This window comes from Marmota flaviventris, chromosome 17 (assembly GCF_047511675.1).
Source record: "Marmota flaviventris isolate mMarFla1 chromosome 17, mMarFla1.hap1, whole genome shotgun sequence".
Classification (NCBI taxonomy): domain Eukaryota; kingdom Metazoa; phylum Chordata; class Mammalia; order Rodentia; family Sciuridae; genus Marmota; species Marmota flaviventris.
Window position 1 is genome coordinate 16,689,300 of NC_092514.1, and position 17,048 is coordinate 16,706,347.

The 17,048-nt window shown below is 42.0% G+C and overlaps 1 protein-coding gene and 1 pseudogene across 5 annotated transcripts in view; one reads left to right on the top strand and one right to left on the bottom strand.

The window, feature by feature from the left end:
• The window catches only part of Specc1 (sperm antigen with calponin homology and coiled-coil domains 1), a 269,979-nt gene that overhangs the window by 198,508 nt on the left and 54,423 nt on the right, over positions 1 to 17,048 (bottom strand). For 4 of the 5 annotated variants that reach the window (XM_071603067.1, XM_071603066.1, XM_071603065.1 and 1 more), the window contains one exon: positions 8,910 to 9,084. In XM_071603067.1, the coding sequence (XP_071459168.1) occupies positions 8,910 to 9,056 (147 nt within the window). In that variant the 5' untranslated portion in view covers positions 9,057 to 9,084. Of the gene's footprint in view, positions 1 to 5,983; positions 6,013 to 8,909; positions 9,085 to 17,048 lie in introns of those variants that run through there. The other variant, XM_071603068.1, reaches the window with a different exon arrangement.
• LOC114082967 (ferritin heavy chain pseudogene) lies at positions 15,803 to 16,444 on the top strand (annotated as a pseudogene).

The window sequence follows — 17,048 nt, forward strand, 5'->3', positions numbered from 1 at the left end:
AGGTGTTTCTTTGCTCAAGTTTTCCAACCTCTCAAACCATCCATCAGATTGTCAGTATATGTGTTCAATATTAAATGGCCACAGTCTGTAATGTCAGCAGCCTTTTCCCGATAGGAAAATATAAATGAACTTATTATTCACTCTGCCAAGAATCATGACCAAGTGCATCCCTGGTTCCCAAAGGAAATCAATTCTGATCTCAGACTTTAAAAATTCTCAAGGGGACACCTCAAATGAAAAGTGGAAATCATTGTAGTTAAGGGAATTCTCAAAGCAATAGTGCAAGGGGTATGCACTTAGTTCTACTTTCCTCTAATTGGCCGACATTGTTGAAATCAGTTAAGTCTGACTTGAAGTACAGAATTATCAAACCCTTTAGCAAAAGGCCCAGAGGGCAAGTGCTCAACCTTCAAATCAGAACAGGGCTTCCACAAACCAGAGCACTTCCATTGGGGTAGAAATAAAACCACTTCAGCCTCCACCCCAACCACACCCTGGGACACTCTATCCCTTCTTCTATATGGGGTTGGGTCCTGAAGATGTGGGGTCCTGATGAGATGCCAGGCAGAGGCAACAGAAAACAGGAGTTGGCAATCAGTGGGAAGACTTGCTTTGTAAGATGGCCTGGCCCAAAAATAAAGGAAGTGAGAGTGATCATAAGAATTGCAATAGGGGTTATAGGAATAACAGTGACCAGGAGGAACGCTCAGACGGTTGAAGCACCAGACTCAGGACGGGAGGGTTTCAAGTGCACAGTTAGTGGTGGGAGAGCTGAGACCCCCTGCATTAAACTCTAAGATATAGCATTTTGTTTGGGGCAAGGCAGGAAGGGAGTGGGGAATGCAATAGGGGACCCAGGATATGGAATCTCTATATGCCAGCTTCCCAGCAAGCACATGTGAAGGAGGCAGCTAAGGGTTAGTAAGGGCTGTGCAACCAGGCTGTAGAGACAGGCTGCTAGTGACAGATACTACCCTGCTCTTTCCTACCTATGTAACTGGAGGAACTGTTTTATAGTCCCCCAATTCTAAAATAGGGAAAATAATAATCCTAGTTCTAGGATCGTGCCCTTAATTAAGCACTAAATTAAGAACAAAACAAGTATCGGTGGATATTATTATTAATACATCCCAAATACTGCAGTAACTGGTTAAATATAACCTCTGCTTCAAACATATTGAAGCTCTCCTCTTTCTGCTCAAGCCATCTCCCCCACACCGAACAAGGTCTTTGGAATATGCAGGCTAGCTACACCCCCAGCCAGCAGAGCTTTTAAAGAGAGTACTTTATTTCCCCTGCATCTTCCATGAGGACTTCCACGTGAGAAAGATTGATTGCATAGACACTTTCCTGTGTGTGTAGACGCTTTGCACACAGACTACAAAGTGATCCTACCTGTCCTCAGAAAAAAAACAGCTGAAGCTATTTATTCTATCACTACTCTTTTTTGGATGCAACATCAAATAGGAAAAGCCCCTCGTCTCAGTTACTGATTTGTGACCTATCTCTATTTATGGCTGCATTTTTTTGGCTCTAATTCCCGGTCACACAACAGCATCAACACCACCCAAGGTTTCTGGTTTGTTATAGAAGATCCCTACAAAGGTTATATGCTTTGGCGTTGCTTTGATATGTTGAAAAGGTATTTTTGCTAATGGTTTCGCTGATACTTAAGCTGCTGAGCACCTGCATATGAAAGCTCGAAAAAGGAAAAAGTTTAAATACCTCACAGATTAAAGAAACTAAGAAAGTCCTCTGAATTTCACAAAGATGAGGGGAAAACCCAGGGCCTTGCATGTGCTAAGCGAGCACTCTACCGCTGAGCCACAACCTCAGCCCAGAGAACCAAAATCATTAGCCATAGTGTAATCTGGTCTTCAGAAAGAGATAACATGTTATGATTGCACAGTGGTCCTCAAATGTGAGCAGGCATCAGAATTCTGGGGAGGGTTTGTTGAAATGCAATTGCTGACTTCACCTCTCTTTAAACCCAACATCAACCATCATGTTTCTGATTTACTAGGTCGAGGGTAGGGCCCAAGAATTTGTTTTCTACCAACTTCCCAGGAAATGCTGATCTGCTGGTCTAGGGACCACACTTTGAGAACCAAAGTTTTTTGTTTTTTTTTTTCCTTCATATTTATTTTTTAGTTGTAGTTGGACACAATACCTTTATTTTATTTATTTATTTTTATGTGGTGCTGAGGATGGAACCCAGGGCCTTGTATGTGCTAAGCAAGCACTCTACCACTGAGCCACAACCCCAGCCCAGAGAACCAAAGTTTTAGTGCAGCACGGCAAATATGAGACATAATTTTATGTTGTGTGGTGGCCACATTAAGAAGTAAACTGATGCCAGGGGTAGTGGTGCACACCTGTAACTCCAGCAGTTTGGAAGGCTGGGATAGGAGAATCACAAGTTCAAAACCAGTCTCAGCAACTTAGCAAGGCATTTAGCAACTCAGCTAGACTTTATCTCTATTACAATACAGAAAAAGGGCTGGGGATGTGGCTCAGTGGTTAAGCACCCTTGGGTTTAGTCCCCCAAGCCAAAAAAAAAAAAAGAAGAAGTAGTAAACTGAAGCATTAGTAGCAAGGCACTATGTAACTCACCGAGACCTTGTCTCTAAATAAAATACAAAAAGGGCTGGGGATGTGGCTCAGTGGTTGAGTGCCCATGAGTTCAATCCCTGGTTAAGGGGGGGAAAAAAAAAGAAGTAAACTGAAACAGATAAAAGAATTTTAATAATATATTTTCTTTACACAAATTTAAGCAAAATATTATCAACATGCAATCAAAGTAAAATAGAGTCCTGTGTCAGTGATAGGATATATTCTAAAAATGAGTTGTTAGGCAATTTTGTCATTGTGAGAACATCATAGTGTGTGTTTCTATAAACCCAGGTGGTGTAGCCTATTATATACCCAGGCTATATATATATATATATATATATATATATATATATATATATATATATATATATATATATATAGTAGCCTATTACTCCTAGGGCAGAGTTAGCTCAAAATGACCGAGCTGGGTACAGACTTCATGGATCAGCAAAGCCTTTATTCAGCATCGAAGTTGTGCATCAGGTGGGTGCACTTTCTGGTCAGAAAATGGCCATGGTTACAGAAGAAATCTGGGTTAATATAGGTTATGTTGGGGAGACTTAACCCTTGAAGACTTTAACAGCTTGTGGGCAAAAGGTTGCAAGCATCTGGATCTTGTTTTTACTGGGCATGGTTTGTACTAGGCAGTGTTTTTACTCTGCAGGAGGAGGGTTCAAAGTTCAGAGTCCAATGCCCATCCTGACCTCCAGAGGTCTTCATATTGTCACGGAGGCAAGACTGATGGGCAGTTTGCTATCACTGGGAAAGGATTTGATTAGGGAAAGGATCCCACTTCACAGGGACTGCCACCTTCAAAGTTTCTGCCTTTCTTTCCCTTCTCCCAGGCCCTCCTGTTTCTGGGGCTTTATTAATTTCATATCCTTCACTATGCTGAGCAAAACAACATGAGATTAAATCAAGCACAAGAGAAGAAGATGCAATCAAGAGGCATGGTAATCACGAGGCTGCTGCTAGTTCACATAGCAGTTTTATGGCAAATTTTTTCTTTATAAATAGAAGTACCCTCCAAAATAATGATGAAAAGTACAGTACAGTAAGTATATAAGCCAGTAACATAGTTTCTAATATCAGTATCCATTTTTACGTACTGTACATACTATTCTTTTATGCAACTGGCATCACAGTCACACAAATATATTAACACAAACACATGAATAATTCATTGTGCTATGACATCACTAAGCCATAGGAATTCTTCAGCTCCATTGTAATCTGATGGCATCACCAGTATATGTGTGTGTCATTGACTGAAATGTTGTTATATGGTACATGGATGAATATTAGTGAGACATTCTTCATTTTTTGGTATTAACTCTTTAAATCTGGTGTGTATTTTTACATATAGAGCACATCCCAATTTTGACTAGCCACATTTCAAGGGCTCCAATTTGCCCCAGGTGGTTAATGGCTACCATATTTACAGCATTTTGTAAGAATGATTACAGAAGACTGGGTCCCCAAGCCTCATACAACACAACCACACTATAAAACGGCTTTCCTAACCACAGCTGAATTCTCTGGGAGGACTGAGGCTGCTCCAACACCAAGCCCTGATTCCTAGGCCCCAGCAGGCTGCACAAGGTCAACGGTGAACCCACACCTGGCCAAAAACAAAACCAATAACCAAAAAGAAACTGAACAGGTCTTTGCTTCTTGTTTGACTTTTTTATTGTTGTTTTAAATAAGTAGGAATGAGCAAAAAAGTGGCCAAAGCTTCTAAGAGATGTAGGAGTCACAGCATGCTGGCCACCATACTTCATCCCCATGTGAGAGGAAGCTGGGTGTCAGTGGGCATCATAGAAATAAAGGGGCAGAGTTAAGTAGAGACATGCAACAGAGAGAGTGGTCTGCGCTTGGTCCAGCCTTAAACCCTTGTCCCCACAGTGACGTGGAAACCTTAGGCCCTCCAGATCCACAGGTTCATATCCTCAGATACAGCCAACCTCCAATCAAAAATATTTTTAGTCTGGGGATAAAGCTCAGTTGGTAGAGGGCTTGCCTCGCATGCATAAGACCCTGGGTTCAATCCGCAGCACCACAAACACACAAAAAAATCTTAAAAAAAAAATATGCATCTATACTGAACATGCACAGACTTTTCCTTGTCATTATTCTCTAAACAGTATAGTATAACATCCATTTTCATAACATTTATATTGTATTAGGTATTATAAATAATCTAGAGATGAGTTAGACTTTATAGGAGAATATAAATAGGTTATATGCAAATTCTACACCATTACATACTAGGGCACTTGATTATTCATGGATCTTGTTGTCTGTGGGGAGTTCTGGAACAAATCCCCTAGGAGTAGCAAGGATGACTAGATTTCTCTCAGCTGGAGCAAGCTCAAGCCACTGTTTCATAGTATGCAACCCAGTGATCCCTGGTACATAGACCTGGGTCTTCTAAATGGCCAGGATGGGGTGAATCAGAGTACTGTTGAATCAGAGTACTCCAGGTGCTTGAGTATAGTGAGAATGATATACACCACCATTCCCCATCCTGCTGATCTCGTTGTCCATGCTTTGTTCTGCCACTGCTCCCACAGCTCAGCCAGTATTGAAGTTGAGTATTTTTGGTGGACTTCTTTCACTTTTCCTATTTTGATCCGTTAAAACCATATGTATCCATTTACTGTAAAGCAAATGGAATAAGTATGATGTCCACCATGGAGTCCAGGCAGTGGTACGTGAGTGTTTGCTGTATGATTCCACATCTCTATCTGCTTGTAAGTTTTTGCAATAAACTTTTAGGGGAAGGAAATCTACTTATTTTCTGATCTCATCATTTCCTCGTTTTCTCTTCTCCGGATTTTTAGTTTTCGTCATCTACCCACCAATGTAAGGGGAAAGGAGATTGTCAGAGCAAAACGGGATAAAGGAGTAGGCATGGTCTAATTCCTTATGCTACTCCTTCCCTCAAGCCCTGTCATTCTCTAGAATCAGAACATGAGATCCCAGGAATATGGAGAATAGAAATCCTCTAACATGAACTGTGCTTTCCTCTGACATTTTCCCTGTGGAACAAGTTTCCAAAACACGAACCTCCTGATGTCAGAAGTGGCCAACATCTCGCTATCCTGATGAAACACTCCTGCATATCAGGACTTATTTTTTTTTTTCATGCTTCTTATAAAAAATATTTCAATATATTCCAGAAGTAGTTCTAATGATCTATTATTGATAGAATATATGCATTCATTTAAAAATCTAAAATGTGATATTAGGTGAAAGATAATAAAAACAAAATAAATGGAAATGAAGTTGAGTCTGTCATAATAGAATAATAAAATTATTTTACAAACACTTTAAGTAAATTTACTCCTCATGGCAACTAAGGTATTACCTTCCTCTCAAAGTCAAGAAAGCAGGAGCTTAGGATGGTTCCATGGTTTCTCTGAGATCTCACAGCTGGAATGTGGGAGAACCAAGTTTCCACATCAGGCTGCTCTGACCAACACCAAACTCCTCTATTCCACCAAGCTTCTGCTCCCAGAAGAACAGGGGGACATGGGTATTCATCAAATACTCTGAGCCCACCAGGTAGCTAGTAACTTTTCTTTTTTTTTAAATGTTATTTATTTATTTAGTTAATTAGTTTTAGGTGGACACTATATCTGTATTTTTTATTTTTATTGGTGCTAAAGATTGAACCCAGTGCTTCATGCATGGTGGGCTCTACCACTGAGCCACAACCCCAGGCCCAGCCACTAGGTGTTCTTAGCACTAGGGTCAGAGAGCTGCAAACAAAAAATTAGCAGATAATTCCTGCCATCCTGGGGTTCAGTCAGAGGGAGACAAACATTAAATAAGCAAATGTGTGCAACGGTATAAGAGCCAAGAGGGAAAATAAGGCAGGATAAGGAGGGTGGATGGAAGCTAAGGGGCACTTTGAATACAGTGGTCAGGGACGACACCTCTGATAATGCACCTTCCTGGTAGAGGCAATCATCAACACAAACATGCTGCTGCAAGAGTGTGGTGGCATGTCCAAGGGACAGTTGTCATAGTCACTAGGAAATTGTGGTCAAAGCTATTGAAGAAAATGTCAGTGTTTGAGAAGAAATAGGGTCAGGTCTTTGGGGGCACATCAGTGACCATGGCAAGGTCATGGCAAGGTGAATGGAGAGAGACTTAGAGAGTTTTAAGCAGAGAAGTGACAGGTCATGACATGACTTTTGTGCTAGAAGGACCACTCTGACTTCTGCTGAGAACAGAAGATAGAGCATAGAGAGGAAAGCAGAGTTTAGGGAAGCCAGGACAAGAAAAGGTAGATGGATGGCAGGTCACAGTTGGTGTAAAGAGGTTGTAGCTGACATATATTTTTAAGGCAGAAGTAATGGCATTTCATTGATGCATCTTGGGACACTAGAGAAGATCATGTGTGTGAGCAATCAAAAGGATGGTGTTGCTATTAACTCAAAAGGGAAGATTTGAAGGAGATTTGAGGGATGGGGGAGATGGAGTAAAAGGAATCAAGATTCAATTTTGAGCCCAGCATGGTGGCATATGCCTATAATCCCAGTGGCTCCAGAGGCTGAGACAGCAGGATCATGAGTTCAAAGCCAGCCTCAGCAAAAGTGAGGTACTAAGCAACTCGGTGAAACCCTGTCACTAAATAAAATACAAAATAGGACTGGAGATGTGGCTCAGTGGTCGAGTGCCCCTGAGTTCAATCCCTGGTAACCCCCCCTCAAAAAAAAAAAAAGATGTAATTTTGGACATGTTATCCCAAAGGCAACATTTAGATTTCCAAGAGGCAACATCACAGAGGCTATAGTAGGGGTCCTGGCTGGAGATGGAAATTTGGATGTCATCCACATACAGTGTTAAAAGCCATAATAACAGACACTGTCACCTAGAAAAATAGTTCTCCATAGGGATAATGCAGTCCTGGGAATATGTTGGAAATGTGAGGTACATTTTTGCATGTCACCATGATGGACATGCTACTGATAATGGGTGACAGGATGGGAAATCTAGATGTCCTACAATGCATGTGACAAGTTGGCAAAATTTATTTCCCTACCACCCATGCAATTTTCACAGATTCTGTGACATCCACATAGGTGGAACACCTTTTTCTTATCAATCAGTCCTAACACCTACCTTTATTTTATACATTTATACAGCATTTATACAGCAAGGTACTTGTTGCACAATCCTTAAGACATGCTGAGCTTTCTTTTTTTTTTTTTTTTTTTCCTTTTTGTAGCACTTGGGGTTGAACCTAGGGGTGCTCTGCCACTGAGTTACATTCCCAGCCCTTGTTACTTATTTTTAGGTTGAGACAGGGTCTCACTAAGTTGCTGAGGCTGGTCTTGAACTTGAGATCCTCCCGCCTCAGCCTCTGAGTCATTGGGATTACAGGAGTGTGCCACCACACCCAGTGACACAATGAACTTTCTAAGAATACAATCATCATAATAAAACAAAAGAAGACCGTACTATGTTTGGCTCAGAATTTCACCAAGAGCATTCACTGTTTCAAAACAATCATCTGTCATTGTCACAAGCCTGAGTCAGACTACATCGTCACTTTCACATTCGTGAGCTCTCAGGAGCAGCTTGGGTCCTTTGCACAGTCATGCTCAGGCATTTGCAGATGGAAGTACAAGTCATTTAATACTTTTCCTTTTATACTAGAGTCTGGATACTATATTGATTTTGCAAACGTCTGCTTGCAGGTAGGTGAAACTGTCTATGAATTTCATCTCAGAACACCCAAGGAGGTGTCAGGTGTGGCATGTGGAGAATCTCTGATATAGAGAATGAATGTAGCTGAAAAATAGGTGAGTGCAAAGTCTATACCTTGGACCCATCTAATATTAGAGATGAATGGAGATGAAGAGGAAGCAGAAAAATTAGAGAAGAATATATCACTGGAGGGAGGACATAGTAAATAGTGTTGATAGGCCAAGAGATAGAGAGATAAAGAGACAAGAGAGGAGGATAGAGAATGACTGGATTGTCAGGGTTGGGAAGATTATGAGTGATCTTGAACCTCATCCAGGGACATGATGGGGCAAAATTGCCTAGAGTCCACATAATTCAAGGCAGAAGACCCTAATTTTTGTGTTAAACATCTCCTAGATTTCCTTTCTCATCCCCATACCACCCTTGCTCTGGGGTGCTCCGTACTCTGGGGCTCTTCCTTACAAGCCTATTTCCTGGTCCTGAAAGCCCACTGGTTTGCCAACTGCCCTCTTCAGTCCTCCCAACCTGGACATCAAGAATCACCACAGCCCCGACCTGGGCATCTTAGTCTATACCTTGCTGAGACGGGACTCAAAAGCCAAGGAGGTTGAAGATTTAGAACTCCTCATGCCAGAAGAAGCTGTAGGAAGGGGCCGTGCACGTTCGGGGCCATGGCTCCCCGCTTTGACGACAGGATTCCAGGGCTTGGCTGCGCTCCTCATGTTTGTCCTAGGGCAGGGGATTGTCTTTCTGTAGAAGAGCAGAAAAGGAAAACATGTATCTCCATAACTTAAACCTGCCAAGTGACATGGTCAAGCTTTACCCATCTCAACTGCTGTCACAGAGAATGAGTGCTTGAAAGTTGGCCAGAATCAGAAAACTCTATTCCTAAGATGACACCTTTGTATTAGGATAATTTTTACAACTCTAAAACAGACTTTACCAAATTATTGAAACATGTAATATTTAATGATACTCTGACATTACTTTTTGGCAAATTAATAGCTTATTATCCATCAGAGACACCTAACACAGTAATGTACCAGGTATACACACACACACACACACACACACACACAACAGGGCAGCATGAATCAAACCAGGAAACAGCCAGCAGATTTGCAGCTGTAGGGCTGGAAGAGGAATAACCAACCTAATTTTTAAATAGACATAAATGAATTACTTGAAAGTTAGATTTCATGGAAGCACATGGATAAAAATGGCTATCATTTAAAAATTAATAAAGCATATTTTAATTGGTCAGATCTGACATTACGAGGCAGAGTTGCTGCTCTGAATTTTTTTTTAAATTTTTAAAATTCTTTTTTAATTTTTTTATTATTAGTTGTTCAAAACATTACAAAGCTCTTGACATATCATATTTCATACATTTGATTCAAGCAGATTATGAACTCCCATTTTTACCCCGTATACATATTGCAGAATCACATCGGTTACACATCCACTTTTCTTACATACTGCCATACTAGTGTATGTTGTATTCTGCTGCCTTTCCCATCCTCTACTATCCCCCCTCCTGACTGAATTATTTTATGAAATAAAAATTGTTCAGGGGCTGGAGTTGTGGCTCAGTAGTAAGAGCACTTGCCTAGCATGTGTGAGGCCCTGGGCTCGATTCTCAGCACCATGTATAAATAAATGAATCAAATAAAGGTCCATCAACATCTAAAAAAATATTTTAAAAGATTGTTCAAAGTAGAAGGATGCAGCTAAAGTTCTTGGGGGATATCCACATGCAGAGAGACTGGGAGGTGGCCTGGGTCTCTCCACTGGCAATCATTTTAAAAAATCATCCTAGTCTGTTATTCCTGAGCCAGAAGTAGCTGGCACACCCCTTTCCCTGATCCTCTGTTTCTTCTGTCAGCAATGTAACAGGACTGGATTAAATGCCCTTGAGGATCTTCTTTAGCCCCAATCTTACCTTTCCCCATCCCTGTAGACTCTGATGGCCAAGAGTGTGACACAGGGCACCCAAACCAAAGTGCTGCATCCTTTGAAAAAACATCACAAATGCACTTTAGGGCTGGGGTTGTGGCTCAGTGGTAGAGCCTTTGCCTAGCATGTATGAGGCACTGGGTTCGATTCTCAGCACCACATACAAATAAATGAATAAAATAAAGGTCCATCAATGTCTAAAAACAACAACAAAAAATGCACTCTAAAAAACACTCACATATGGGGCTGGGGTTGTGGCTCAGCTGTAGAGCGCTTGCCTAGCCCGTGTGAGGCCCTGGGTTCGATTCTCAGCACCGCATATGAATGGATAAATAAAATAAAGGTATTGTTTCCAACTACAATTAAAAAATAAATATTTAAAAAATATATTTACATAGAGCTGGGAGCTGGGCACTGTGGTACATGCCTACTATAATCTCAGCAGCTCAAGAGGCTGAGGCAGGAGATCACAAGTTCAAAGCTAGCCTCAAAAACTTATCAAGGATCTAAACAACTCAGCATGACCCTGTCACTAAATAAAGTATTAAAAAGGGCTGGGAATGTGGCTCGGTAGTTAAGGGCCCTTGTTCCAAGGGGAAAAAAAGAAAAAAAAATACTCATAGGCTGGGGATAGAGCTCAGTGGTAGAGCACTTGTCTCGCTGGGCAAGGCCACCTTATGTTCCTGTCTCCTTTCTTGGCTGGAAGAGAACATTTCAACTGACAATACCTCTCTCCTCCAGAGTCATTATTTCTTCCTATTTAAACAAAGGGATTAGCTGGGGACATGGGTCCAATTGTCAGCCTGTGAATGCCACCACTGGTGAAAATGTTCTTTTTAAAAAAATTGGTTCTTTTTAGTTTTACATGACAGTAGAATACATTTTGACATAATTACACAAGCCTAGAATATATTTTGTTCTAATAGTAAAGACTTTGTAATTTGTTTTCCATAATGTTTCTGAGAAAAACTACACGTGATTTCAGTGATATGATGAGCTCAGAACCTTATTAACCTCAGCCTGGTTCCAGGTATCATGATTTAAAAAAAAAAAAAAGTCTGTATAAGAAAAGCAGCCTACTGCTCCTGTATTTTACTGATGTTCAGCAATGATTATTTTTCTTTCTCAACCCACAATTTTTATTGCTGGTTTCCACAGCAACAGCAAAAGAATGTCTAGGTTAAGACCTGTTCAGTAACTAATTTCATTAGGACTCCCTCCCAAGATAAAATGAACTAACAGAGCCTTAATGATTCATGAAGAAAATTAGTAACGACTACAGATCCCAACAGCAACACATCAGTCTGACTTGGGGAGATGGTTTAAATAAAATATCTGCTTAATCAATCAACACCACCTTTTATGATTAGAACTACTTACAAATGACTATGACTTTAGGAACGCATAAGGCGATTTTGCAAGGCATCTAAGTGTTCCAAAATCTGCCCAGGTAACCCCTGAAACTCTCCCCTAAGAGCTTAAAAATATGAAGATTAAAAACAGCAATGGGAGGCTGAGGATGTGGCTCAAGTGGTAGTGCGCTCGCCTGGCATGCATGAATCACTGGATTCAATTCTCAGCACCACATAAAAATAAAAAATAAAGATGTTGTGTCCACCTAAAACTAAAAAATAAATATTAAAAAAAAAAAAAAAACAGCAATGGGCTGGGGTTGGGGTTGTGGCTCAGCAGTAGAGCGCTCGCCTTGCACATACATGCAAGATCCTGGGTTTGATCTTCAGCACCACATGAAAATAAATAAGTGAAATAAAGGTATTGTGTCCAACTATAACTAAAGAAAAAAAAAACAGCAAGAAAAGGGACAGAAAATTATCTTTGCAGTCTTTCCCCCAACATTTCAGGAATCCAAGTACAAAACAAGGAAGGAAGGAAAAGGAAGAGAGGGAAGGAAGAAAGGAGAGGAGGGAGGCAGGCAGGTCATGTCAAAATTTGAAGATCTTAACTCCTCTCTTAATCTCTGGCATCAGATCTCATGATCTCCTGGATGGTGCATCCAAAAATGCTCAATCATTTTTCAAAGTCTGATAAGTTGCTTGCTCTGAGGTAAAGCTCTGCAGGTTACTTCATTGGTCATATCTCTCCTTTCTTTACCATCCCCTTGAATTCAGCTCTTATTCCCAAATGAATGTCCCCAATGAACTCTTGTTCATCTGGACCCCTCCTATTTCCCAAACTATTTTCTGAGTATCCTTCATTCCATTCTGCCAGCATTTTTTTTTCTTGAATTCAGCCTTGTGTTCATACATCAGCTAGATTCTTTCCTTCCAATCCCATTTTGTTTCATAATTGATAATGTGAGATAATGAATCATCAATGTCCTACTCACTGTAGCCAGGAAGAAATGCTCACAAGAAGAGAAAATGCCCAGGATGTGATGCCTGGGAGTGGCCTCATGACACCTGCTATGGAGAGGTGATAGACTATGCAGGTTGGTGCAGACAAGAGGATGGGAATTGGTGTGTGAGGAAGAGACCTGCTCCCTGTACTCCATCAGACTGAATGGAAGTCTTGCTTCCTGCTTCCCAGGCTCCATGTCTAAGGATCTTATTAAACATCACCTGTTGTCCACCCCAGCCCCGACTAGTATCCTTGTGATGTCACTGAGATATTCTGGAGACTTCTCTCTTTCCTCTGATGTACCCACCCCCAGTCCTGGGGTTTTCTGGAACACAGAGCTATGACCTCTGAGCTGTCTGCCTGCACAGCATGGACCATGTTAACCCAACTCTCTGTCCACCTGCAGCAATGCCTTCGGCCCCAAAGGAACAGCTATACCTCTTAGCCCTCCCCTAATTGACTCCAGGTTTCCATCCAATCCACTTTCCATTGTTCCTACTACTCTCTTCTCAGATCCCACCCTTAGGCCTGGCTCTGTGGCACAGGGAACCAGTTGATCACATAAATGCTGCAGTGACAAGATTCAAACCTAGTTTACACCGGCTCCAAAACCTGTGTGCTTAAACACCAGGATGGGTATGGCCTCTCTAGATAATCCCTGTTCACATGGCAAGGCATGAGGGCTTGTAGATCAAAGGCACCTGGAACAGATGCAGCTTCAGCTTGATTGTGTGAGCTTGGGCATGCTTTTTGAGCGCTGTGAGTCTCGATATCTTCACCCAGAAAGAAGGAGTTGAATAGTGACTTCACAAAACCGTGAAGCCTAAAGGAGAAGGTAGGAATCAAATGCCAGGCACATAGAAGACTCTTAACATATATGAGCTGCTTTCTAGACAAAATTGTTGATTGTTTTAAATGGAGGGCTTCTCTGCTTTATTAATTCAACAACACACTGTGACAGATCAATTAAATATTGGGGGAAGGAGGCAGATAGACATTCAATGTGAGGAAAATGCTCTTCTTACAGAGCAATCTATTTTCATTTGGAAACGTGAACAGGAGAAAGCAGAGAGGGCAATAAGCACTGAGGGAAGACGCCTTACAGTCATTAGAACTACTGCTAACAAATCTCAGCTGCTGCAAGATAAACACAGGTGGGAATGCTGGCTAAGTAATATTTTCTAATGGGTGCAAATTAATAACATGAAATGAATAGATGGTCCCTAGGCAAGTACAAAACAGTGGGGGCAAAAAGTGTTTCTTAAAAGCCTCATAGACATCACAAAAAATCAAATCATCCAAGGGAATACTGTTAAATCTAGAAACCCATTCCCCAAAGAGAGTACGAAATGGAGAGAAAGGGGCAGAGAGAGGGTATTCCCAGGGATATTTTCTTTGAATTTGTCAAACATTTTATTTTCTTATCAAACTTCTTTCCTATCCAGAATAGCGTAAGACTAACATTTAAGCTATAACTCATAAATTGTACAGTATAATGTAGAAAAGAAAGAGGGGAGGGAGGAAAGGAAGGGACAGGGGACAGCTATTTTAGGAATACAATGAGGTGCTTGGGCACAGGGGAGGTCAGAGCCCATGCATATGTCTCCTGCTCCCTGAAAACATGTTATTTTGCTACCGAATCTCCGCCTTCACAGCCTGTGTTGGGGGATTATCTTGGGGCTCTTGGTTTTATTTCCCTTTTAAGGCAAAGAAAACTGGAAGGTGATTGGGAAACCATTCTGGATAATCAGAAAATAATGACAAGTCTGTGAGAGTGGGAGAAGGCATTCAGGTCTCAGCTTCAAGTACAATAAGCATTAGGAAGCGGAAAGCTAAAGCATTCAAGTCTGAGAACTAACAAAATAAGAATGTGCACATAGCTCAATTACCATGGGACTCGGCAGGAAATAGAATATTAGTGAACAGCAAGTTGAAAATATCTAACTAGAGCTTGTTAGAACATGTGTTGAGTTTGCTACTGACCACTTGGAAGGTAGTGGTTCTAAGTCTGGCAGGGGACATATGGCAAAGTGTGAAGGCATTTATGGTGGTAATACCTTGGGTGTTACTGGGTAGAAGCCAGAGAGGCAATTGGAAATATAAAACCAAAGAAGCAGTCGTATGATAAGTAAATATGTGGCCTAAATGAAGTTGAAAAACTGTTGTAGGGCAAGAAGGAGAGTCTTGGGACTCTGAGTTACAGAGGGACGGACACACAATGCACCTGGAGAGTTTCCCATCTAACATGGAAACCTTGTTACACCAAATCTGGTTAGGGAAGAGCCAAAGAAATCCCAGGCTTAAGCCAGTGACCACAGGAAATTTTTTAAAGATGATTATTTCCTGTGATCTTGGGGGTTGAAAAAAATTTTTCCCAATAGCCCTAAATTACTTCCTGGTAAATAAGGAAAAGGACAGATTTCCTTATGGTCTCAGAAGAAAAACTGCAAACGAAAACACACTGGTCCCCTCTGCAGATATCACTGGAAGGGAAAGAGAATCAAAAAGGGACCAAACAAAAATTAAATGAGAAAGGACATTTGTATGTTACGGATCACACTACCTCAAACCTGAAAATAAACACTGAGAGGGGAATAAGGACTCACAGAAACTATGGCACAAGGCCACAGGCAGAAACCCACAAAGGATAGGGTGTAATCTGGAATAAGAAACAGAAGCAGAGGTGGTTCACAAATATGATACACAAGCCATAAACAGAGGCTGTAATCTGGCAGCTATATTGAGACCAAGCACTCAGAAACACTGGTCTGTGATGTCCTTAGGTCTCTAAAGCTGAACCAAGAGGTCAGTATCCCAAAGAGCTGAATGACCACTAATGAGTAGTTATTTCCTTACCTATCATGTGGCTTCACATCAAAGACTTAAAAGTGAATGAGCCAAGGCAGTAGAAAAAGGAGACAGAAATAAAATCTTCCAAGAGCCCTTTCTTTGGGGACAGTTTAAAAGGATCTACTGCAGGCCAGACGTTCTTTGCCGAGAGTCGCGGCGGTTTCCTGCTTCAACAGTGCTTGGACGGAACCCGGCGCTGGACCCCCACCCCGGCTGCCGCTCAGAGCCAGCAGTCCTTCGCCACCTCTTCACAGCGCCCTCGGACCGCCCCAGGCCTCCGCTGCCGCTCCAGCGCCGCGCCTCTCCTCAGCGGCCCGCCATGGCTACCACGTCCCCCTCGCAGGTGCGCCAGAACTACCACCAGGACACGGAGGCCGCCATCAACCGCCAGATCAACCTGGAGCTCTACGCCTCCTGTGTCTACCTGTCCATGTCTTACTACTTTGACCGTGATGATGTGGCTTTGAAGAACTTTGCCAAATATTTTCTTCACCAATCTCATGAGGAGAGGGAACATGCTGAGAAATTGATGAAGCTGCAGAACTAACCAGGTGGCCGGATCTTCCTCCAGGATATCAAGAAACCAGACCGTGATGACTGGGAGAGTGGGCTCAATGCCATGGAGTGTGCTTTGCACTTGGAGAAAAGTGTGAACCAGTCACTTCTGGAACTGCACAAACTGGCCACTGACAAAAATGACCCCCACTTGTGTGACTTCATTGAGACTCATTACCTGAATGAGCAGGTGAAATCCATCAAAGAATTGGGTGACCATGTAACCAACTTGGGCAAGATGGGAGCCCCAGAATCGGGCATGGCAGAGTATCTCTTTGACAAGCACACCCTGGGATACAGTGATAACGAGAGCTAAACCTCAGCCTGACTTTCCCATAGCCGTGCAAGTGACTTCCCTGGTCACCAAGGCAGTGCATGCATATTGGGGTTACCTTTACCTTTTCTATAAGTTGTACCAAAATATCCACTTATGTTCTTTAATTTGTACCATTCCTTCAAATAAAGAAATTTGGTACCCCCCCCCCCCAAAAAAAAAATAAAAGGATCTACTGCAGAAGAAGAAAGAATAATATCTAAACTGTAAGAAAACCCAGAGACTTTCCTATTTATTTCGATGGAAGCATCCTGTGCCCTATTTATTCAGTCCCAGTTCTGGGCACCTGAGGATTGCCGAGAGGAAACTGCTGACAAGGGCGTGGGCAGGGTTTTGGAGAAGCAACGGGGAAGCTTGCAAAACTCTAAGACTGGGATCCTTATCATCCCTAGCTCTGCAAGGGAGTAGGTAGAGGAAGCAGTTGGAAGCTAGAAGGAACTGGCCCAGGATTCAGAGTTTGGGCCTTTAGTACAAAAACACAACCAACTATGGAGACTCAGGGAAGGCAGCAGAAGAAAAAAAAAATTTTTCAATGGAGTCAAAATTCTATTCTCCCTCCAGTGGGCCAGCCAAAGCAAGGCATAGAGCATAGATGCAGTGTCTTTAGCAGAGCACAGAGATGGTAGGGGAGCCAACAGAGGACGCCCAGGATACCAGCTCA